This window comes from Crocodylus porosus, unplaced genomic scaffold (assembly GCF_001723895.1).
Source record: "Crocodylus porosus isolate Cpor-Errol unplaced genomic scaffold, CroPor_comp1, whole genome shotgun sequence".
NCBI classification, from domain to species: Eukaryota; Metazoa; Chordata; order Crocodylia; family Crocodylidae; genus Crocodylus; species Crocodylus porosus.
Genome location: NW_017728923.1, coordinates 3,817,147 through 3,841,917, shown reverse-complemented (window position 1 = coordinate 3,841,917; position 24,771 = coordinate 3,817,147). Strand labels below are relative to the sequence as shown.

The 24,771-nt window shown below is 51.9% G+C and overlaps 1 protein-coding gene across 1 annotated transcript; it reads left to right on the top strand.

The window, feature by feature from the left end:
* The first annotated feature begins 792 nt into the window (after positions 1–792).
* CAPN15 (calpain 15) lies at positions 793–24,449 on the top strand. Its single transcript, XM_019539970.1, has 11 exons — positions 793–4,938; positions 9,934–10,142; positions 11,491–11,674; positions 14,745–14,968; positions 16,712–16,837; positions 17,866–18,018; positions 19,161–19,322; positions 20,675–20,889; positions 21,738–21,904; positions 23,255–23,433; positions 23,743–24,449. Exons 1-11 carry the CDS (start codon positions 3,466–3,468, stop codon positions 23,918–23,920), a joined length of 3,270 nt encoding a protein of 1,089 aa, XP_019395515.1. The 5' UTR covers positions 793–3,465; the 3' UTR covers positions 23,921–24,449.
* The last annotated feature ends 322 nt before the right edge of the window (positions 24,450–24,771 follow it).

The following is a 24,771-nucleotide window of genomic DNA, read 5'->3' as shown; positions in this document are numbered from 1 at the left end:
CAAGGCTCCACAATGCTGATGACTTCATTCCCCTGCTAGCTTGGCTCGTGTCAACCACCATGGGTGAATGTCACCTTTTGGCCTTTAATGTACTGAGGCTGTCACCACAGTATAAAAAGCATTATTACAATATTCAGTGTTTGTTTCTGTGATCTGAGCTTCTTACCTGTACCATGCTTTTTGAGAGAGAAGACGACAGATTTGGGAGTAAGTATATAAAGAGGATTGTATTTTTAACTGAGGTGGTTGACTGGGTCTACTGTGGTTCAGATGGGAAGCAGTGTAGGGTTTATGATATGTTGTCAACCTCTAGAAAAGGCTAATTCCATTCACCATTGAAATGCAGCCAGGTCTGGGGGTAGAGCTTTGTAGCCATTCAGCACCCCTCAGCGCAGTCACTCAGGGCAGGGCATGAAGGATAGATACTACCTCCAGTCACAACTGCAGTGCAGAATTTTAGGCATAAGGAGCACAGTTAACTCAGACTGGAGTTTATTCTGGATATCAGGGCTGACCTCGCTATTTTTGCAAGAAGTTCTGGGAGTCCTGCATTTATATCCCATCTAGGCAAGGGCTCCTACAGCAGCACAGCACCCTCTTCCTTCCATGGGAGTGTTGGATATGTGCTGAGTCCATACTGGAAGGACATAACTCGATGAATTGTCAACTTCATTCCCTGCAACGCTTGATTTGTCTTGAAAACCTCCCATTGAAGTAGTGGTTCACTGCTCACAGCACAACCCTCCTCACACACACCAGCAGTTATACAAATGTGTGTGTGTTTGTGTACGCAGATGGGAAAAGTGGGAAGAGATAACATAAGTGTCAACTTCATAGAGCTAGAGATTTGTCTGAGTTCTGTGGCTCCTGATGCTGATTTCGTGCTGGCTCCCAGCTCTATTAACTCAAGGCAGAAGGAAGAAAAATCAATTTTTACATTTCACTTTGTTATGAAAGATTCCTGAAATAACTCCAATAAATACCTTGTAAAGAACAAAATATTAAAGAATGTTATATATACCATAAAGAGTTTGCAATATCTCTGTCTCACTCCTTCTCTCAGAATTAATTTGATTCTCTGAAATGGGCTTTGCTTTTAAAGATATTTATCTTATTATTAAATGGGTCCTGTCGGTAATGTGGGTAAAGCAAGCAGAAGAGAGAACAAAGGTTATTCTGGTCTTTGAGGAGGAAGGGCTTACCTGCACTTGGATCGCGTGGGTTCATAGGTTGGGAGTGTTGTTGGATCACTGTTAGGCTATTGCTGGGTCACTGGCTCTCAGAACTGGCCAGGACAACCATTCCCATTTGCCTCTACCTGCTGGCAGTGCCTTTTCCTCTCCCCTGTGATTCTTACTACCTTGTTACATGCCTCTGTTGTCACAAGACCATGTATACTTGGGGTGACAGTCAACCAGCATAGCACCTTACTAGGGAATATCACACCTTCTCTCTGGGTGCTGGTGGGTATTTGGTTAGGGTTTGAGATGTCTGTATTCACCTGAAGAGATCTGGGTTCTGGGGCCTTTATTTAAGAGGTGAGATGCCTTGTTTCCTGGGCAATACAGCTGTGCTTGAGATCTGTAGAGGAACCCAAGCCCAAACCTGTACAACGTAACAGTGAGGAAGTCACAGGACCTTGTCCCATGGTGAGGTCCCCCAGATTTGGAGTTTGCTCCTGCTGGGTGGTCCAAAGCTTCTGGAGTTTGTCAGCCTTCAGAGCACACTGCGCAGCTGCTCCTTTCAGATGAGATGTGCTGTGAGGTGTAACGTCCAGGGAGGGTTGGGGGTATCTTCCTTTCCAGTGCAAACTAAGTCGCTGCTGGGCTTCTCTGAAAGGGCCCAATCCCACAATCATACCTGCAGAGTTGTAGTGGAGCCGAAGGTCTTCTAGCATGGTTCTTTTCACAGGGAAAGGGCCTTAAGTTTGGTATTCTGTGATCCCCTTTGAGGTAAACTCGTGCTTGGTGACTGGAGTTTTGTAGTGTGTCTTTTTTAACATTACAATCACTTGCTAAGTGAAAAAAGAAGCCAGAAGTTCATTTTTGAGCCCAACCTGCTGAGTTTCGCTACTGCTTCAGGGCTCAGGGCTGGGCCGAGGGCACAGGCAACCATTTGTACGGATCATTGCCTGTACATGTTAGCAAGTAACATAAGATTAGAGTGCAGCCCAGTGCATATCATGCTCCTTTTGTTGTTTATGCACAAGGTAAGTGTAGTGCAAAGGTAAGGTAGTGGTACCCATCTCAGTGTTCACAGTGTTGGGGAAGCTGCCCATAGACATACTGGGTTTTACAAAGTCTGGGATGACTGAAGGTGCTCCCAGGACCCTTTTATCTTTGACAAGGAGAATTTCCATGTTAGGATTCAAAGCCCCCTGTGCAGCAGTACCTGAAGTGAAACTGGGCAGTCCCAGAGTTGTGTGGGGTGTTAGAAGTACAGTACTGCCCTGATAAACCTGTGGGCCCAGTGCCCACAGCACTACCTTATGCCATGACAAACATGTCAGAGTTGAAATTTGCTCCAGTTTCAAACTAAAGGGGTTGCTGATCACCCAGGCAAGTTTCTTTTACAAGCTCAATTTCTCTTCCTGCACAGACATGCTACTGCAGAGTTGTTAGCTAAAAGAGCACTCTCTTTCTGGGAATAAGACAGACATCTGTGTGTATGTTTGTGTGTGTCTGTCACCTTGTGGCAGTAACAACGTGCTTCCCCTGCCTTTGTCCTCATATGTGCTACCTGGGTGTTTCTCCACAAGGCTGGACCTAACCACAGTTCCTTTGTATTCCAGCCATGTGGATGTGGCATGCTGCAGCTAAGGGAGAGCAGTTGCTGTTTGATGGTGTAATGGTGCATAGATTACTAACCAGGAGATTTATTAACTACACATAAAGGTGCTGCTAATATGGGGAATTTGCTGAGTGTAAAGCTAGAGGGGAGGGGAAGGGAGGAGGGGGCGCCCTTACTGTTCCTTGATAAATGGCCCGGGAGCCAGGGGTGCTTGGAGGGGTGCGTCTGGGTGGGGCAGGCGCTGCACAGTGTTGGATTGCTGCCACTCCTTAAGAAACTTGGTAGGATGCCAGTTTACTTCTTGTGCACTCAGAGGAATAGGTTGTCAGTGCCAGAGAAGCCAGTCCCAAGAGCACAGCTACACTGGATTCCTGCTTGCTCCCTTCCTGGAAGCAAAGTTCAGTCTATGCCAGGCAAAGAAACCCTGTTCATGCTTTTCTACAGCAGCTGTACTTGTTTGCTGCCAAGGGCAAGACTGGTTCCCGTGGCCCATGCAGACAAGATCCAAGAGTCTGGCCTGTAATGTGAGCCTGTCAGTAGTTGTGTGAAGCCCCCTCTCCCATGGTGCTAGGGCCTGGTGTGGTTCTTTCCCCCATCGCTTCACTGCCTCTTGTTCCCTGCTCGTAACAGTGTCCTTTCCTGCTCTCTTGCAGTCACACCCACTCTCCTGGTTCTATGGCTGCTGTGCGGGAGTGGTCCTGCACGCGCTGCACCTTCCTGAACCCTGTGGGACAGCGGCAGTGCTCCATCTGTGAGGCTCCCCGCCAGAAGCCAGACCTCAACCACATCCTGAGGCTCAGTGTGGAGGAGCAGAAATGGGCCTGTGCCCGCTGCACCTTCAGAAACTTCTTGGGCAAAGAGGCCTGCGAGGTATGTGGTTTCATGCCAGAACCCGGGCCAAGCGGCTCCCCACTGCCCATCATCAACGGTGTCCTGCCCAAGCCCACTGTGCTGGTGGAACCCAAGGGGATCTCCAAGGAGGATGTGCACAAAGCTGAGAGCAGCAGTGAGGAGTCAGGTGGGAAGAGCCCCGAGGAGACAGAGCTGGAGAATGGCTGGGCCTGCCAGCGCTGCACGCTGCACAACACACCTGTGGCCAACTCCTGCTCAGCCTGTGGGGGGCCACGCAAACTCTCGCTGCCCAAGATCCCTCCTGAGGCGCTGGTGGTCCCCGAGGTCATCGCCCCTGCTGGGTTCCACATGGCCCCTGCCGCCCCTCAGCCTGGCGTCTCTATAGAGATCACAGACAGTGACCCTGTGGCCAGCCAGGGCTCCACAGCCATGGAGCAGGATGCTCAGAAGATGCCAACCTTCAGCCCCTTCTCCCCTGGCCTGCAGAACAACCCTGTGCCCAGGAGCCGCAGGGAGGTGCCACCCCAGCTGCAGCCACAGGTATCTGAGGCCTCTCAGCCCACGGCTCAGACTGCAGCTGGGCAGAAGGGGTCTCCACAAGGCCAGGCCAGGGTCCCTCCTGTTGCCCGCTTCCAGGAGATGTTGTGCACCAAGCGTCTGAGTGTGCTGGAGGAGGAGATGGAAGTCAGCCCATCATACTGGAAGTGCAGCACCTGCTCCCTGCTCAATTCTGCTGGGGCTAGCAAGTGTGAGGCCTGCAGTGCTCAGAAGAGCAGTGACACAATCGACCTGGCAGGCGACTCAGTGCGGTTCACCCCCTGTAGCCCTTCAAGCCCTGACTTTACCACATGGTCCTGTTCCAAATGCACCCTAAAAAACCCCACCCTTGTGCAGAAGTGCAAGGCCTGTGGCTCCTCCAAGCTGCACGGCTTCCAGGAGCATGGAGTGCAGAGTGAATCAGCCCCCAAGTGTCCTGACTGTGGCATTGACAAGGGGAGCTGTGCCTCTTGCAGCGGCAAGGCCCCATCGGCCCGCAAGGTGGCCCGCCTCTTTCCCTCTCAGCCACCCTTGACCCAGGACAGGCTGAATCAGTGGCCGTGCCCTGCTTGCACCCTACTCAATGAACTGAAGGCCAAGCATTGTGTGGCCTGCCACACTCCCCAGCAGTACATGACCCAGCGCAAGGGTGCCAAGCCGCTCAAGAGGCGGGAGAGCATGCATGTGGAGAAGAGGCGGCAAACGGATGAGGGTGAGGCCAAGGCCCTGTGGGAAAACATCGTGACTTTCTGCCGGGAGGTGAGCAGTCTTTAAGCTTCAGCCTTCCCCTGCCCCTTTCCCTCGTCCTGTTCAGGATTCCCATGTGGAGGGAGGTGAGACCTGCCGGTTCTTGGCTGCCAAGCCTGGCATCTCCCTGGCAAGCTCTGCTCAATGTGCTGCTTGCCTGAATCTGCAGGGAACTTGAAACAATAGGTCTGAGACATGGGTCCTTCCCAGCTTATCTCACTGGGTGTTGATTCTGAAACTTAATGTTACACAGAATAATATGATTATTATTTACTACCTGGGCACATCAGTCATGAATCATTATGCTGGGCACTGTACAAACACATGAACAAAAAAGCCTTGCCTCAGAAAGCTTTTAGTCCAAGCACAGGGCAATAGACAGCCAGTGGGTGCAAATACATGGCAGGAACACTAGTATCGCCCACCCTGAGGTTTTAAGTCACGAGTCAGGGCCCCAGGCGTTACACTATTGGACTGCTGCTTACCATCCCCCATTGCCCAGGCAATGAGCATTCCTCCTTGGTAGCTAGGAAGGCATTCGTCCAAGATTGTAGAGCCAAATGAACCCAGTTGATTAGAGCTCCTGCCACAGGTTGGCGGCAGAGGGTAGTGTGGGTTCCTGACAACTTCAGAGAGTTAAAGAACTAGAATTGCTCATTCAGAAACCCCTTTGTACTGTCCTGTTGTCTCTGCTGTCCTCCCATTATCAGTCTCAGCTCAGAGCAGAGCAGCCCAAAGGTCTGAAATCATTCCTGCCCTATGCCTGTTTTTCAAAGGAGGTTCAAGCCTTCTGTTGGCTGCTGTGTTCAGTAGTCCTTAAGTCGCCCATATATTCTGTTTGTTATGCTGTTGGAGTCAGGATGCCAGATTGCTCAGAGCATTGGTTTGTTCTGGGGTAGCCGCAACCCCCTGGATTAGCCTTAAGCATCCTCATGTGCCTGAAATATATCGAGTAACCTCTTGAAGCCCATTGATGCTGTTTGCATTGAGCCTTTCCCCTGGCAGCGTGCTCCATATGCTTGCAGCCGGCGGAGCTCAGAAGTTCTGCTTGAATTCACTGCTGATGGCATTTTTATTCTCGCGTGTTTCTCTTGTACATTTCCAAATGTTTCTCCCTGGCTCTGCACATAAGTAAATAGGGCTCTGGCTTTATTCCTGTCTAGCTTTGCCCTTCCTCTCTTTTCCAGAGCAGAGCAGGATTTTGTCTCCCCCTCAGCAGCCTGATTTTCCCCCTGCCAACTTTTTGCACTAAACTATTGCATATTTTTCCAGTTCCTCAAACCCATGTCTGTGCCTTGCCCTCCCTTCTCATCCCACTGCAGTCTCCACCCTGCAGTCCTGCCTTTCTCCTTCCTTTCAGTAATACCTGCCACCACCGTGACCCCATCTACACAAATCTTGGGGCAGGTCCCTGGCTGATGCAAATTGATAGGACTCCTTTGGCGTCAGTCTGGGGATGACATTCAAGGATTTGCCCCATTAATTAACCCTCACAGTCTCCTCTCTGAGCTTGTTCTGGTCATGGAGCAAGCCTCCTTATCACTGGTGTGCCCCAGGGAAACTGAGGCAGGAAGAGGGAAATGACATATCCAGGAGTTTTGTACAGTGAAGCAGTGGCTGAATAGGATGTTGAACCCATGCGTCCTGGTCTCTCTGCCACGCTCCAGGCAAGCTGTGGAGGTTTTCTCCTTCTCCCATCCCATGTGGTGCCTTTTCTCACCTTCCTATAGACGTGTCTCTCCCCTCAGGTTTTGTTCCTCTGTCTTGTGAGCTATCATCTCTGTCCTTCTCTGTCTTTCCCCCTTGACACTGTTCACTGCTAGGGCTATACCTGGCTGTTTGTTCTCAGAAGTGTCCTCCTCCCCCAGCCAGTGACATCCCCTTGGTCTTGGTCACTGAAAAACCCTTAAGGCCCTGGAATTAGGGTCAGGGATGTGGAACCTTCAGATTCCAGGACCCTTTTATCTTTGCCAAGGAGAACCTGTTCTCAGCTATGACACTGACTTTGAGTAACTTCCTGCCAGGTCTCCATGCCTCAGTTTCCCCCTGCCCAATGGGAATCATGACATTGAGTCACCTTTTGTAAATCTTTCTCAGATCTCTGAGGAAAGCGTCTTACAGAAGACCTAATGTTATCAGGCAGTAGTCAGACCATGTCATGAGTCTGATTCTTAGCCTTGCTGCATTGGACTGAGTGAACTCTGAGGTCAGGGACATCATGCTTCACCTTTACGTGTGGAGGGCCAAGCCCTGCAGATTCCTTTGGAAGGGCAAAACCAGCAGAGTCGAGGCTGAGCAGGGCCCCCAGGCAGCCCTGTGCAATCCCCAGCAAGAGCAGGTGCAGCCAGGCTCCAGGCTCTGGCTTGGCTCTGTTAACAGCTTAAAATAAAGGTCACAGGTGTGAGTCATTGATTCCTAATCACACAATTGCTTTAATTATGCAACTCTTTGAAAAGCAAATAAATAAATGACCGGGGTGGAATGGGCAGCCTCAAGCCGGTCTTTGACATAGTGTTTAACTCTTTGGGATTCCAGCCAGAACCGTTCCAGCATAGCAGCACATCCCTCCTGCCTCTCAGTAACCACATGTGGATCAATAACTGAGCGAGCTTAGTAGCTTTGGGGTGTTTCTAGAATGGAGGTGATGTTACTAGCTAATGCCATACGGATGTTCAAGTCTCCTGCACGTGCCTAGGCAGAGGTGCAGACAGGAGCACTATAAGAAATAGTATCCCTACCCAGGCCAGCGTCAGGGAGACCCAGAGCTGGGAGAGAGTATTGTGCCAAGAGAAAGCATCACCAAATGGGGAGGTCTTAGCTGACTTTAGGACCCTGCCAGTGGAGCACAGGGCAAGCCACGTGTTAGAAACAGACTAGGAGTTAAACATGAGGAATAACGAATTGGTAGGGTTCTGCTTACAGGGGAATGTGGTCCATGCAGGGCTGTGGCCACAGCCAAACCAGTGAGGTGAAGCTAGGTGTAGGGGAGGTGTGGGTCTCATGATTTATCTTCTAGAGGGTAATGTTAATGAGTGATTGGTTTCATTAGGGGAGTAGTGACTTTCCCCTGGGATCAGCAATGTGTGTAGGGTGCACACAGGCCTCTTGGGACTAACACCACTTGCTTCTACTCCTGTGTGCGCTTTCCTCGGACCGCTTCTGGGATTCTGCCCCCATTGAAATCACTGGAGGTGGACTTGAATGAGGCCAAGATTTCACCTGGGATCCTCTCTGCCATCACTTCATTTCAGAGATAGCCCACCACTGCAGCCCCTGTGGTGAAAGACAACCTGGCCAAAGCACTTCAGCATTCTTGGCTGTTCAAGGTCTTTGGGGCAGGAACCATCTTTTTCGTCTGTGTTTATTCACTGCCCGACACAATGGGGCCCTGGCCATGACTGGGTCTTACCACAGGGCAGATAACAAAAATAATGGCACAAGTTCCAGATATTGCGAGATGTTGTTGGTTGCAAATCCAGCACCAGCTATTTCCTCATCAGTTCTGTCTCGAGGACGTGCTGCTCTCCCAGTAGAGAAGATTGATGAGTCCCAAGGACTTCTGTTTCTTTGGTCTAGAGCAGGGTTAGCCAACCTGCAGCTCAGGAGCAACATGCAGTTCTTCAGAAGTTAATATGCATCTCCTTCCACTTGGAAGCTGGGCACTGTGTGCTTGTGCAAAGATTTAAGGAGATGTATATTAACTTCTGAAGAACCTCACATGGCTCCGGAGCCACAGGTTGGCCACCTCTGATCTAGAGGAATATTTTAAGTGTTAAATTTCCCACTTAAGAAAGAACCCCTTTGTAAAATACGAGGTTCTTTAAACAATTAGGAGATGGTTGTTAAAGAAAAAAAACATACAAAGCAGTCATTTTAATGATTCAAGACCATAACAAGAGAAGAAAGTACCAGTCTTATGTATCTAAAAGCTGATTTATATCAAATTGGATTTTAATCATAACAGTTTGATTTCTTTTAATTACAAAAATATCCTGGTTCTTAATCACCCTGTTTTAAGCACTGCTTCTCCTCTCAGTTAGCTTTGGCTTCCTTGATAGCCTTTATGCTATAAACCTAAAAACTTGTCTATGCTTGGAAGTTAATTTGGGTTAAGGCAGGCTGTTAATTTAGAGTGTGGCCAGCATTTCTAATGGACACATGAGTGTCCACATGTGAACATTTGGCTGCTATGGAGTCATGACAGTTCAGATGCTTTCAGGCAAAGGCTGCCTGGAAGGTTTGCTGCTGTTATTTATATGAGCCTCTTGAGGCCCTGCTGTGCCAGGAGATGGGCAAACACCTAGTGAGAGACACTTCCTGCCCTGAAAAAGTTACAGTTGAAATGGGAGACAAAAGAAGGCTGGTTATCTCCACATTGCAGCTGGAGGCTGAGACCCAGAGAGATTAAGTGATTTGTCCAAGGACATGCAGGGAGTCTAGCACAGCTGGGGATTGAGCCCAGGCATCCTGAGTGCAGTAGCAGATGGCGAAGCATCGTTGTGGCGACTGTGTGTGCACAAGGTGTGCTGTATACCCTGGTGTCAGTATAAGAGGAGGGGTGAAAAGGCTGGTTCCTGAGCTCCCTGTTGACTCATGGGAAAACTGCTGTTGCTTCGTGAGCAAGTGCCTCTGGGCTTGTCTCTCCTGTTAGTTCCAGCCCATTGTGAGGGTCTGAGCCATGCAGATTTCTGTCTGTTTTGAAACTTCCCCTAAGGGATGTGCAGTCACAGGATGGGCCCCTCCACACAGGTCAGCTCTGTGCACTGCACCCTCAGCCCTGCCTTATTCAGAAACTCCCACTCTTACTGCAGCAGGGAATGTCTAATGACCCTCTGCTCTTGCCACTGACCTGACTCTGGCCGCCTGGCTTAACACAGCGTTTGCAGTGCTGCCCTCCTTACCTGGACCTGAGACTTGCCTCTGTGAGAAGCTGTGGGATTGGGGGGCCAGGACCACTGTGTAGCATGGACTGCTTGGTTTCATTGCCCATGTGATTTGTGTTTGCAGAACAAGGTGAATTTTGTGGACGACAGTTTCCACCCTGGGCCCAAATCCGTAGGGTTCCCAGATGGGGACAGTGTCCAACAGAGAGTGAAGCAATGGCTGCGGCCTCACGAAATCAACTGCAGCATCTTCAAGGACCAGTCTGTCAAGTGGTCGGTGTTCCGGACACCGCGGCCCTCGGACATCCTGCAGGGACTGCTGGGAAACTGCTGGTAAGGGACAGTGCGTGGCAGGGCCGCACAGCCCCCTCCTCTGCTCCTGCAGGCACAGAGCCTGCTGTCTGTCACCTAGCCCCTATCAGATCTTTATCCTGCTAGGCTTCTGCCACCCCCGATGTCGTTCTACCCTCTGTTGTGGCTCATGCCCCATTACAGACCCTAGTCTCGTTCCTCTGGCACCAGCTGTTATCCCACCACATTACCTCTCCCCCTCCTCTGCCCCCCCCACCAGCTGCTGTCTAGCTCCCTTTCCCCCCACCCAGCACCTATTCCAGGTTCATTTCCTCTTCCACATTGAATTGACTCCCATTCCTGCCACCTCCGAGACCAGTTTAGAAGGGGCCGGAGAACTCACCCCTCCCAACCCCCATTCTCTTCGTGGTCTCCTGTCCCTCAGTGTTGGATGCAGGTCTGGGAATGACTGGACTGTCATATCAGAGGTCCAGCTTACCTAAGACCTTGCCTCCTGCATGGGCCAGGGCGAGGTCCTTCCGAGGGAGGTGCATAATCCCACAAAGGGCAGGGTAGGATTATCTGCCCTTGTGAGAGCTCCTCGAACAGCTGCTGATTGGCCTACGCCCCAAAATGGAGCCCTTCCCTCCTTTTCAGGGTGCATGTCATAACTGCAGCCAGCTCTGCCTATTCTTGTGATCCCCATGAATGCCCAGACTCAACTTGGCAGCAGGTGCCCAGATACCACAGGAAGCCAGCTCTTTCCCTGGTCACCTGGGCTGGTCACCCTTTTGCAGGGTTTCTCCTATGTGCTGGCTGCTAGCTTTGAGTGCCCTCTACTAGCAGTGCCCAGCAGTTCATGCTCATAGCTGGCCTGGGCACTGCTCACTACTACTGTTCTTAGAGCAGGAAGGTAGGGAAGGCTCTGGGGCATTCATGAGAGCCAGTGAGCAGAATGCTTCAGGAACCTCATGGCTGGATGTGAACTAGGTCCTGAGCTTGCTGTCAGAGTCCCCAGCCCAGTTCCTGTGAGGTGATCTGGGCTGGGGAGTCACCACAGCCTGCTGAGAAGCCATGAATCTTCCTCTGGGCACCTTTCTCCTTTAGGTTCTCTAGTTATGTCGAGGGGGCTCAACTAAGTTGCCCAGTGGTATCGTGGGGAGCATTTAACAAGCCCCTGGCTCTACGTGGGGTGTGCCCAGGTTGTATTAAATTGTTCTTTGGAGACAGCCCTACAGGCAATATTCCTTTTCCCCCTAAGCCCCTCAGCCCTGTGGCTTTGGGAGGTTGGGCCCTTCTCTCTTCAATGCCTGAGGCAGGAGTGTTCAGAGTCCTTTTGCAGTGATCCAGCACAGATGCCCAGCATGGACTTCATCTCATGTCTCCCCAGGTTCCTGAGTGCGCTGGCAGTGCTAGCAGAGCGCCCCGAGCTGGTGGAGAGGGTCATGATCACACGGGCACTGTGCCCAGAGGGGGCCTACCAGGTGCGACTCTGCAAGGACGGCACGTGGACCACAGTGCTGGTGGATGACATGCTGCCATGTGATGAGTGCGGCTACCTCCTCTTCTCCCAGGTCAGTTCCTGCTCTGATATGAAAGCCCTTGGCCACTGAGCTAGCTGCTATAGGAAGCAGAGGGCTTACGTAGTGCCCTGACTCCATGGGGCTGGAGAGGGCAGTGGAGCTCACAGGAGCAGAGGATGGTAACACAGCAGGAAGATCAGGCTAATTTCAAGCAGCCCACTCAGTCATGGGGCTGAGGGACTGACCTTAGTCCGTCCTGTGGGATAAGTTAGCAAGGAGCTGCCCCAGGTGTAGAGCCTGGTCTTCAGCTGTGCTACTGACACAGGCAACTGGCAGTGGGAGCACAGGGGGGCATGTACCCCACTGAGATTGCCCCCTGACTTGGCACCACTCAGGACGGGGCAGTTTTTTTGCTCTGTAGGCTGGGAGTGTGTTGGTGGAGGGCACTAAGCCACAGCACAGAAGTATAGGAGCTTTTGTCCTGCCCCCAGGCCTGCCCACAAATTGTGCCCCCCCATACACAGGAGGCACCAGTCACCCCTGGCTACTGAGATGCATTTTGCCCCCACCCTGAAAATGGTGCCTGCTTTAGGGCTGGAAAGCAGGCTTCATTGCAGAGCCCCTTGAGTGTCATGTACCTTGGATTTTCTGGAGCTGGAAGTTTCCTTACTGCGTTCTCTGCTTAAAGGCTATTTGGGTTTTGACCCGATTTTGTGCTGCGATAGGTGTGGGGGGTAAGACAGTGTCTTATCCCCCACTTTTGCCAGGGCTCTCTGCAGACAGGGGCCAAGGTTTGATGGGAGCCAGAAACACAGTTTCTGTTGACACCTGCGGTCTACCTGCTTCGAGTGGGATGTCAGAAGTGCTCTGAGCCATGGTACAGTCACTTCTAAGCACGCTCAATCGAGGTCAGCGGGAAATGTGATTTCAAGAAGTCTTTGGGACATCAGTACACTCTGTCCGTGCCCATTCTGACACACTCAGAGGCTGCTGCTGGGAGCATTTGCAGAGACACAATTAAAAACATCTTTATTGAAAGACAGACAGTGCAATTCTCCAGACAAACTGAATGGCCTCTGTATTGGAGATGGAAGTGAATTTGGGAATGCAAAGAGGCATCCTGGATCTTTGCAGGCTGTGTGCTGTAGGATTTGGCTGTGTGCTGTAATCCCGAACATTTGTTTTAAAACGGCACAAAAATGAAAGGCTTGATTTCTGCAGACTTGCCTTGAAACTCAGATCATGTGCAGAGAGCTGTGTAGGAAAAATGCTGATGCAGTTTTAAGGGTATAGGCTTCAAGGTAACCTGCAAATGGCAGTCATAGGTGTATGCATAGGAAAAGGCTGATGAGAGCCTTATTTATGTATTTACTATCAAAATAAGATTTTTTTTAAATCTACTTCTTTCTGTCACAAAAATGTCAAGTCTGCCTTTCCTGCTTTTGCTGGAGGTGTTGTTGGAAGTCTTGTGTGTAGACTGAGCTTTGTCTGCCTTTGGCTGAAGATATGTGGTGTCACATTTTTAGGAAAAAGAATTTTTTCCTGAATGTTTCTTAAGCATTTGAGTGTTAAGTGTTATTCAACATTAAGTGTTACTCAACATGAACAAAAAGCCAAAATGTTAAAGTAGTATCACCTCGGGGCACACTTGCATGGATTTTCAAAAAGAAATAAATAGAAGTTTCGATGGTGATGGGAGAAGAGGAATTTTTAAATCAGAACAAACAATAAGCATTTTCTGGCCTTCCCAACTCTTTTTTTCCAGCCCAAAAGGTTCAACCCCAGTTTACCCCTCCTTTCTGGCATATTACCTTTTAATCTCCCCAAGTCATCCAAGGCAAATAGCAGTTGAATGTTGCTTTCCTTTTCACCTGTGGATCTCAAAATATGTACATTCCTGCTGCAGAAAATGCTGTAAGATAAGCCAGGCTGCCAGCAGGTAGTGATTTCTGTTACAGTTTCAAATGTGTAAACATACAGGCTAACAAAACTTGCACCAAATAGCACCTCTGCGGCTTCATTTCTTGGTTTGACCCCTTCACTTATTGTTTGTCTGCTGTTTACTCTCCTTAGACTGTAAACCCCTTGGGGCTGGGATTTGTTTTCTTATGTATCTGCAGTGAGTTTCAGTCATCTCATAAGCTGTATGCCACATGCTGATGTATTTGAGGTAGCACGTAGGAGCCTCGGTCCCAGGCCAGAGCCCCATCCTGCTAGGTGCTACCAAGACAACAGCAGTAGAGACTGTTCAGCGTGGCTTAGCTGTCACTCCTGGTGGAATCTTTGAACAAGGGCTGGTTGCTTTCATGAGTGTAATGTATTCCCTGAATTTATTTATGAACATATAATCAGCATAACGATGCCAGAGCGTCAGCCTACCACCATATCAAAATGACTTAAGGGTAAGCTCCATTTGTAAAGTGTGCTAAATCTAATTAAGTCTCCACATTGTCCCCATGCCATGGGTGAGAAAAGTTTGCCTCAGTGTCTCTAATATCTCCGTGCTGTCATCCACTCGTCCTTGAAGAGCCTCGCCTCACCGTTGTGTGAAATGTAATTGGTTCCATCTCCAAATATTCTCTCAGCTGCCTAATCCAGGGAGCCATTGTGGGTGGGAAGGAGGGAGGGTGGGAGGGGAGCATTTGAAATCCAGGCATTCAGGATGTGTATGAAATCCCCTTTTCTTATTAGACATTCCTAAAACTAGATTTACTGGGAAATGGGGCCATTAGCCTGTCATGGAAATAATGCCTGCATTTGAAAGAACTGTCCAAATATATATTTACAGTGCAGTGCAATGCACCATGCAGGCTGTAAAGCAATTGCAGCCTCTTGTCTCTGCTCCAATGCATTTCCAGAGCGGGAGAGGGGAAAATCACTTCCTGGGCACAAGATGCTGATCAGATCATGTACAGATTTCATTTGGCCCCATAAGTAACTCACTGTGACTACCACCATTGCTGGCTTCTTGCTGACTCTGGATAAGCAGACCATGGTAGCTTTAGTGCAAGTATCCTGCCTGGCCTGAGGGGATCCATGCCTGTTTTGTGTTCAGGTGTTATCTGCTGTTTCTTTGTGGAGCTGCCATGTGAATTGTATCCTGTCTCTTTCCCTTTCGCAGGCCCAGAGGAAGCAGCTGTGGGTAGCCCTCATTGAGAAGGCTCTGGCCAAGCTACATGGTTCGTACTTTGCCCTCCAGGCAGGGCGTGCTATTGAAGGCCTGGCTACGCTAACCGGCGCCCCTTGCGAGAGCCTGATGCTGCAGGTCAGCTCCACTAACCCTCGCGAGGAGCCCATTGACACTGACCTCATCTGGGCCAAAATGCTGAGTTCTAAGGAGGCTGGGTAAGACGAGGCGGGAGGGGTTCATGCGAGTTGTCAGGAGCATTGAGATCCTAGAAGAGAGGCTAGGGTGGCAGCTTTCATTCATATTGCTCAGAGAAGAGAGGATAGTGTTGACTCAGGTTGTAACCTGTTACACTTGGCAGCCATCTTAGATGCTGCCAGAAGGCCCATGGGTGTAGTGCTAGGAAATTAATTTCCCCTTGTTTGTTTTCATATTGAAGATAAAACCCTGATGAGTTTCCCATCCATAATTAGTGTCATTCTTTGTGGGTTTCTAAATGGCTGATGATTAACCTAACTTTGTTTTTGCTTTGATCAAGTTTTATTTTCCAGTCTCCTGTGTTACAGCAGGCCTGACCCTGCAGATTCCCCTACTGGGTTATAACAGCTCTGCTATCTGTAACAAGCTGCAATTAGGAGTGAAGTCAGTCCAGAGCTAAACAAGACTAGGAGGAGAGAGGGCCCATGTGGATCTGCAGTTAAGAGCATTTTTGGAAGATTCAGGCTGAGTGGTGTGGGAAGGAAATTGGATTGCTAGGTGTCAGAGATGCTGCTGAGCTATGGAAAACAGGGTTATTTCCATTAGAATTGAAACCAGAGGGGCTAAACCAGACCACGTGACCCATAATGTTGTGCAATACAGTGCATTGACTGCCATCAGTTTTATCGTGTGTGTACTGCATGTATGTGGAGACTCCCTATCCCAGCATGTGTTGATTTTCTGTGACTATAATGGTGTGACCCAGGATAATGCTAGCCTCCAGCCTGGTTTGGGTTTGTTTCTCAATCCAGGCAGACAGGAGTGTTGTATGTGAGGGCCTGCAGTCTCATCAGGCTGTATCACCAGGCAAGTAGCTAGGGTGGTTGCTGCCTCCTCTTCTGCATGCCTCTTTGATGTGGCCCAACCCACAGATATTGGCAATGGCTGGGTCAAAGCCAGCTCTTCTCTGACAGGGAGAAGAGGTGAGCCAGGATGATGAGCCTGGCTTAGAGTGTGAATAATGCCTTACACCCTGGCAAGCTCAAGGCAAGGGTGGATCTGTGAGGAGAAGGCATCAGGATGGTGTTTGTGGTTCAACTCTAATGACCTATCTGAGACTGTTGGTTCTGGGCAAAGCCTTCCCTGGCTTTTCTGTGGTACATAGAACATGGTTTCCCCGGCTGCCTTGGCTGCATCCATCCTCACTCCCAGTGGCTGCTGTTTTTGAGTCTCCTCTCAATGCTGCTCTGCCTGTGTAGTGTTAGGATTGAAGAGCTGGTAGAGGGCTATGTGTGGGGCAGAGCTGGGTCTCTCTTTCATATGCTGAAGTTTAAAAAAAGTAAGAGAGTTAGAGTGCTGTTGTGGGGAAGCTCACACCTCCAGGGTCTTTATTGACCTCAGAGTGAATTACAGCGCATTGTTGAAATGCTAGAGAGCTCTGCCTCTCAGGCACGTTTGTCAGTTCACTGCACAGGCCATAAGCTGTGGCAGAGGTTGGTGGGATGGCGTTAGAGCAGAGAGTGAAAGCTCCTAAGAGTGGAGTAGAAGCGGCTGGCTCCAGCAGTCCTGGCCTGCATCATGGCCAGCAACAGGGCATCTGTTACAGTAACAGTGGGAACTTCCACCAGGGGATTGAGAATGGCTGACTAACCCTGGCTCAGGTAGAGGGGTCACATCCAGCTCATCCTATGTCCCGTTGGTACCAAGAAGGTGATGCCAATCTCTATTGTTTCTCCTTCCTCTTCCCTTGGTCCCCACTGCAGGTTTCTAATGGGCGCATCCTGTGGTGGTGGAAACATGAAAGTGGATGACGCAGCCTACGAGAGCATGGGCCTTCGCCCGCGGCACGCTTACTCCATATTGGATGTACGGGACGTGCAAGGCTTCAGGTAACATATCAGAGACATTCAAGCAACCTCTCTGCAGCTTCAGGGTGTGGGGGCCAAGTCCCCAAGCGGGGCAGGGTCAGCCTGCTGTTGGGACAGGAGAGTTAGAGACTTCATCAGTAGCCCCTGGTGCGTGAGAGAGCCAGGCTGTGGCTGGGAACAAGCTGTCAGTGTTGAGGCCATCTGGAATCCTGCAGAAAAGAGAAGGGGTATCAGGAGGCTGTGGGTGGGATGCTGAGATAAGGGAGAATCCATGCTGAACTGGATGCTGGAGGTCCCATCCCCTTTTAACTGGGACACCCGGGGACCCCAGGAAACCAGTCGCTAGGTCTCCCCTCCATGTGGCAGCAGATGTTTTACTGCATGTCTTGGGGTTGCACAAATTTGTTTGCACCTTAGTGCACTGCTGAGTCACCAGGGCAGCCTCCTGCCCCCCTGGCTATTAGCTGGGCCAGATCCAGTGAAACCAGCCCCTTTGATCTTTCAGGGTGAGGGGAGAAGGAACCCACAGTAGGTTTTCTCACATGGCCTCCCTGAGGGGCAGCGTAATGCAGATGCTTTCTCTGAGGTTGTTCAGGCCTGGGGATGGAGCTGGACACATCCGATGCATTGTCCTTGTTACCATTCAAGGGCACTGTGGCAGGTGCTGTTCCTAGAGGCTTGCTTTCAGTGACTCCAGCTTGGGCCACTGTTAAAGTGTTTGCTGTGATGCATTCATCCAAAACACTCCACTGCTTGGTTCTTTAGGGCCAGTGGCCTCTCCAGAGCTGAGATTTTGGACTGTGTGTGGAAGCCCGGGGCTGGTGCAGTGTGGGATCCTAGTGTGCTGGCAGAAGGGCTTGGGGAGGGTTGCACAGCCCTTGCCTGTACTGGGCCAGGCCAGGCTTTGGGCCCTGTGGTTCCCAGGATTCTGCCTGTTGTCAAGGCTCCATCTCCTGGGTGACGAACAGGCCCTGGGGCTCACAGCTGCCCCTCACCCAGCACGACTGCATCCCTCCCAATTCCACGTGTCTGTGCTTCTGCCCTGCCAGGCTCCTACGGCTCCGTAACCCTTGGGGCCGGTTCTCCTGGAATGGTGACTGGTCCGACGAGTGGCCTCACTGGCCAACACACCTGCGACACGATCTGATGCCGCACGGGAGCAGCGAGGGCGTCTTCTGGATGGAGTACAGCGATTTCATCAGGTAACACAGGGCAGAAAGGCACCCCTTATGCTGGCACCTGGGCCTTTTTCAGCTGACCGGACTCAGCATTGTTGTCCCTGTCACTGTCTTAGATCAGTCTGTGGGGAAGTGGGAGCATGGTGAGCCACACCAGGGCAGTGTATGGGCCCTTTGTACTGCTTACTGCTCACCCATGTTGCCTCAGGCTATCACCAAGCTGGACCTAATGCTTTAAGCAGGACTGGAGATGGGCAGCATGTGGGAAGGAGTTTTGTAGAGATGGGCTCTGGCAGGTGTGATGCTGGCAATTCCTGGGCATGTGTTGCCAATTATGTGGGGAAACACTGTCATTCCCAGCAGTTGCTGGGTCTGTTGCAGTCTGTAAGCAGGTGGAGTGGGGCTCTGTGTAGGGCTGGGGGAGAGGAGGGCTCCTGTTGTATGACCTGGTAGAGGTTCCCTGGGCTGTGCCTCCAGGATCGCTCTTCTCTAAATGCTAAGCTCTGGAGCCACCTAGTGTCAGTTGGCTCACTGCTGCCTGGAGGAAGAGGAGCCCTCTCCCTTCTCCACCCCTGTGGGATCCTTTGGGGATCCCTGGCAAGAGGAGGGGCTGCACAGGTTTGGGGTAATGGCTCTTAATTGCCCTGCCTGCACACCTGAGTGCTGCTTTCCTCCTTTTCCCTTTCTCAGTCTCTTCCACACTTACTCTTTCCACCTGGAGCCCTTGGGTTTTTCCCACACCAAGAGGTGCTGGAACATTTTGGTCACAGGTGGGTTTTGTCATCACTGAGTGCTTACTGGCCAGGCCACTGGAGGCAAATTCAGCTTTCCACACCACAGCAGCTCTCTGCAGCCCTGTAAGGGCTTAACCTAGTTCTAGGGGTGCCTCGGGCTGAGCCCAGTGGTCTTTCCATTCATGCCTGAGATATCTGGCCATTGACCAACCCTCCTGCAAAGCCTGAAACAAAGCTTTACTGAAACAAGGGGTGTGAGCTTCCCCTTCCAGGCACCCTCCATTGTCCCCAAAGTGCTTGTTTGAGGGCTTTGCTTTGAGAGTGGCATCCAGCATGGCCGGTGTGGGGACAAGGTTGGGATTTTGTCAGGTGGGTTTGGCGCTGCTGGTGCTGTTGTTTGGGTCAACAGTAATGTCCGTCCCCTGCCCACAGGTATTTCGATTCAGTGGACATCTGCAAGCTGCATTCAGATTGGCATGAGGTTCGAGTACAGGGTACCTTCCCCAACAAGGCCAGTGGGCCTGTCACAGTGACCTCGCTGACAGTGCTGGAGCGTGCCACACTGGAGTTCGCCCTCTTCCAGGAAGGCAGCAGGTGAGCCAGGAAACAGGGCCTGGCACTTGTGCCTGCCCTACAATCAGCGAAACACCTGCAGCAGGCAGAATGGGCCACAGGCTAAGGCAGGATGCCAGAAATTAGGAGTCCTGGATTTCATTCCCAGGCTCCTTTGGCAAGGCACTGTCCCTCTCTCTGCCTGAGTTGCCCCACCAGCAAACAGAATTACAGTCTTACCTGCTTCTTTGGGCAGAAAGACTTTTGGGATTCTTTTGCAGGAGGGGTGGTTACAGACAGCTGCCATTCCTCTCCCAAGTGTCTGGAGCAGCCCAGGTATGAGACCAGTCTCAGCTGGCCTTATCTGGTGTACAGGCTTGTGAAGCAGTGGGAGAATCAGTTCTGCTCTGAGCCTACAGCACCTCCAATGTCACATGGCAACAGGGCCTGAAATGCCTCTGCAGAACTTAACCCACCTGATGGCAGGGCCTGGATAAGCCCATGGTTTACACAGAGCAGCCCCATTCTTTTCCTACCACAATGGAATTATAGGATCATGGGAAAGTAGGGCTGGAAGAGACCTCACAGGTCATTTGTCACGGCCCCTTGCTCAAGGTAGGATCATCCCTGACTAAACTGTCTCAGCCAAGTGTCTTTGTAATTTGCTTTTGAAACCTTCCAAGGATGGAGAGTCCAGTTTCTCTAGGTAGCTTGTTCCAATGGTTGACCACCCTCATAGTCAGAAAGTTCATTGTAATGTCAAACCTAAATCTCCCCTGCTGCAGCTTGAGGCCATTGCTCTTAGTCCTGTCTTCTACAGCCACAGAGAAAAGCCTATTCCCATTCTCTCTGTAGTCACCCTTCTGGTATTTGAAGACTGTTATCAGATGCCCCCTCAGTCTTTTCTCTTCAGACTAAATTGCCCTAGCTCTTTCAGCCTTTCTTCATAAGTCTTGACTCTGAAACCCCTAATAATTTTTGTTGTGCTGCATTGGATTCTTTCCAAACAATCCACATCCTTATTGAAGTATGGGGTCCAAAACTGGACACAGGAGCTGGGTGAGGCCTCACGAGTGCTGAATAGAGTGAGCAGATCACTTCCCTTGATTTGCAAATGTCATTACTGTTAATACAACCCAGGATGCTGTTAACTTTTTTTGCAATAAGAGCATACTGTCGGCTCATATTTATCTTATGGTCTACTGTAACCCTGAGGTCCTTCCCTGCAGTACTGCAGCTTAGCCATTCACTCCCCAGTCTGTATTTTGTGCATGCAATTACTGTGTCCCAAGTGCTGGACCTTGCACCTGTCCTTGTTAAATTTCATCTGATTGCTGCGCAAGGGCAGAGGAAGCCAGGGCATGGACCACACCTGAGTTGTTCCCGCCTTGCAGGCGCTCTGACATGATGGACAACCATTTGCTAGACCTGTGCATCATGGTATTCCGGGCCACGTTTACCAGTGGGAACAAGCTGAGCCTGGGCCGGCTGATGGCGCACAGCAAGCGGGCAGTGAAGAAGTTTGTGAACTGTGATGTCATGCTGGAGCCTGGCGAGTACGCAGTTGTGTGTTGTGCCTTCAACCACTGGAACACGGCCTCCGCCCAGGGTGAGGCACATGACTGGTTGTAGTGGCCGGCTCAGGGTGGAGGAGAATGGGGTCGGGAGAGTGAAACCAGCAGACAGCACATTCGGGAAGGAGCTAGGGGGTGTAACTCTGGCTATTCTGGCAGATAGGACTTGGGGTGCCGGTTCTCCACCACCACAATGAGTCTTTCTGCCCAACCTAATTTATTACCTGTCTCCAGTCCAGCGGGTGGGGCTGAGGGTTGCCCTGGGAAGCTACAGTACATGGGTTCAGGCAAGCAGTGATCAGAGAATCTCAGGCTCCCCACTCCCTGGGTCTGTGGCCAGTGCTAGAGGTGGGGAGGTGGCTCTGCGATTTTGCTGGAGGGAGTTGGCCAGGCCTGTAGGAAGCCCACTGTGCTTTGCCAATCTACTCCCCTCTGGGCAGAGAGCTCTCTCTCCCACATCCAGGCCCGCCATCCCACAGCTGTTTGCCAGCTAGGCTGGTATCCTTGCCATTCCCCCAGTTTGCCACTACAGACACAATTTGGGCATCAGGATTCCTGGGCTCTATCCTTGGTTCTGCTGCTGATTCACTATGTGACCTGGGTCAAGTTATGTCGTCCTGTGATGCCTCAGTTTCTGCCTTTGTGCAGTGGTGTTAGCAAGGCCTTGTTTCTGGTGCTGAGAGAGGTCACTCATCAGTGTCTGCAGGCCTCTGAGCAGCTGGAGAAGGGAGTGTGCAGTGCCAGGGGAGCAGGGTGTCCTGTGCAGCAGGCCCACTATCTGGAGGCGGCATTAGTATGGCAGCAGTTAACAGGAATCCCAGAGATGATCCCAGGAAGTGGGGACCTGGTAGTGCGCCCCCCGAATCCATCTGTGTCTCCCCAGTCTCTAGCCCCACCAGCAGCAGCGGGCGCACCACAGCTGACTCCTCCAGCTACATCCTCGCCATCTACAGCTCCCGCCTGGTGATGGTGGAGCAGATTGAAGCACAGCCCACCACGCTGGCCGATGCCATCATCCTGCTGACTGAGAACAAGGGTGAACGGCACGAGGTAGGTAATGCCTGCCTGGGCCCCAGGGTGGGAGAGGGTTGCAGCTGAGCCAGGGCACCCTGCAGAAGCACTTTGCAGTGGGGCAGGAAAGCCATGCCCTGGGGGTGTACCGTTGGTCTGGGCTGGATGCCTCTGTCCCTGCCATACTGCCAGCAGGGCAGACATGCACCTCCTTAGGGCGCCACTAGATGGCACCAATGGACCAGCCTGTGTCACTGGTGTGAGACCAGAGCTGTAGGAACCTGAGACCTGTGGGGTCACTGAGTGCAGCCCCTGCATAGCTGAAGACTGCTGGCTTTGCCCCTTCTTCTCCCTGTCTTTGATGACCCAGTCACCACTCATGTCCCCTACTGTCCCTGATCCCTCCAGCTAAGGAGCCTGCCCCTGGTTGAGGAAAACCAGACCCTTCTATGTCAGGCAAAACCCTTGAAAGGTTCTTTGCAGTGCAACTCACCCCCTGCTTCAGCCTCAGCCTGGGGTGTCATGAGCAGGATGGTGCAGTGGATTTTCTGTCTTCTGCAGGTACAGCTCAGTGGTATGCCCAGGGTGCCCCAGCCAGGGGGTAGCAGTTGGCAGGAGGCCATATGTCCCTAGGGTGGAGGCAGCTCAGGCTTCTGGAGATGTGGGCAGGGCACCCAGACAGCAGTGACAGGGAAAGTGAGTGGGCTTATTCTTGGGAAGTGGCAAGCATGGGAAATGGAGAGCACAGGACAGTGCTGGGCCCCAGAAGTGCCCATCTGTCCGACCCTGTGTTCTGAGGAGGGTCAGGCCCTGAGTTGGTGCACTGAGTTCAGGGCTGATGCCTTGGGTGCCACCGGGGTGCTAGGAGTTCCCTGGAGCAGGCATTAAGACCACAAAGGTGGCAGGGGAGAGCACCTGACCAAGTAGGTGCCTCACAAATGGCTTTGTGTAGTGGAGGGTTCACTCTTGTCTGCTTGAAGAAAGGACTGCCTACAAGAGCTTCCTCCATAGCTTGCTCCTGCGGCCATGTGGCTGAAGGAAAGTGAAACTTGGGGGCATCCAAACCCCAAGTCTCTGGGCTTGGGGCTGCACGTAGGATGCCTGCCAAGGGATTTGGATGCATCTGAAGCCCCGAGCTGGGGTGGAGGATACTTGCTGGTAGCAGAGCTACATATGATTCTTGGATCATTCAAATGGATTTGGACCTGATCTGGCTAATTTGACTGGGGACACAAAAAAATTTCCTTAAAAAGGAGAAAAAAAGGGTATCAGCTTTCCCCATGGCGGTTCTGAGCCTGGCACTGCGAGCCAGCTGAGCTGTGGTGCTCTGGCCATGCAGTGGGGGAGGGGAAGGGACCTGTGTACCTGACTGCAGGTTTGCTCTGGCAGGGCCGTGAGGGGATGACCTGCTACTACCTGACGCACGGCTGGGCAGGGCTCATTGTGGTGGTGGAGAACCGGCACCCCAAGTCCTACCTGCACGTCCAGTGCGACTGCACAGACAGCTTCAATGTCGTGTCCACACGGGGCAGCCTGAAGACCCAGGACAGTGTGCCACCTCTGCACCGGTGAGAGAGCATGGGGGGCTTGCAGGGCAAGGGTGGGGTGGAGAAATCCATAGAGACTGCCAGAGGTGGGGCCATGGGTCACAAACTCCCATGAAGCACCAGAGTCTTGTGCCAGTGGTCTGACCAGAGGCTAACCCACAGGGCCCAGCCTAGCTGGAGAAACCACCCCATCCTGCCAACACCCTGGCCAAGGAATCCCCACAGAGGCAGAGCCTGGTGAGGGAGTCCACATGACTGTGTCCCCTTGCCCGCAGCATCAGGTTTGGGGTGTCCCTGCCAGACCAGGCATTAACTCCTCTTTCCTCACAGGCAAGTGCTGGTGATCCTCTCCCAGCTGGAAGGCAATGCTGGGTTCTCCATCACCCACCGCCTGGCGCACCGCAAAGCCACCCAAGCCTTTCTTAATGACTGGATGTCTACAAAAGGGACCCACAACCCACTGCTTACCCCTGAGGTGGCTGGGCTGCACGGACCCCGGCCACTATGACAAAGGGCCCAGCCTTCCCCACCCTTCTTCTGCTTCTGCCTTTTTGCTTTAATCAAGTCCCTGGCCCCTTTGGCTTTGGGCCTCTTCCCCAGCTGGCATTACTGAGCCACTGCAGGGGTGGAGGCAGGAGCGTGAGCCTGCTCTACTTCCACGGGGTGGGCTGGGGCAAAGGAGGACTCAGGACCCCCCTGGCATCCTCCCTGTCTCTGCACACCCCTTCTTCCTCACCAACTCACGCACTTTACGAGGAGCCGTCAGGAGTGCGGGAGCAACAGTGTGGCTTGAATCATGGCAATCTCAGGATCTGGGCCCTCCCCACTGGAGTCCAGGCCCTCCCAATCCCCTTCTCCATCCCTTCTCATGGGAAGGATCACTGCCACTCACCAGGAAGAAGTCTGGGCACCTTGGCAAGTCTTGGAGAGGGGAGTGGGCAGAACAGGTCCCTCCCCTCCCCCATGGCATGCTCAGGACTCAGCCCTGTTCCCTAGTGTCAGAACCCTAAGGCTGTGAAAAATGTACCTCTGACCAATTTTTGTCCACCTGTGTGAACCCCAGTGCCCAGCTGGTATTGCTGTGCAAGAGATCAGCTGGGTGCCACTCTAAAGTAGGGTTACCAAGGCTGAATAGGTCCTGCAGAGCTGACTGGACTGTTGGACATCCCAAGAGGCTGGGGAGTGTGGGCTGGAGCTGTGTCAGGGTCACGGGGAAGTGGGAGGGTGTGGAATGGATGTGTGGTATTGCCCTCCCCAGCCAGGCTCGTGGAATAGGAGGATGTTAGTCCCTCTGTCTAGGGCTGGCAGGCTGAGGGCAGGGACAAAGTGCTTAGGCTGGGATTGAACACACCCAGTCTG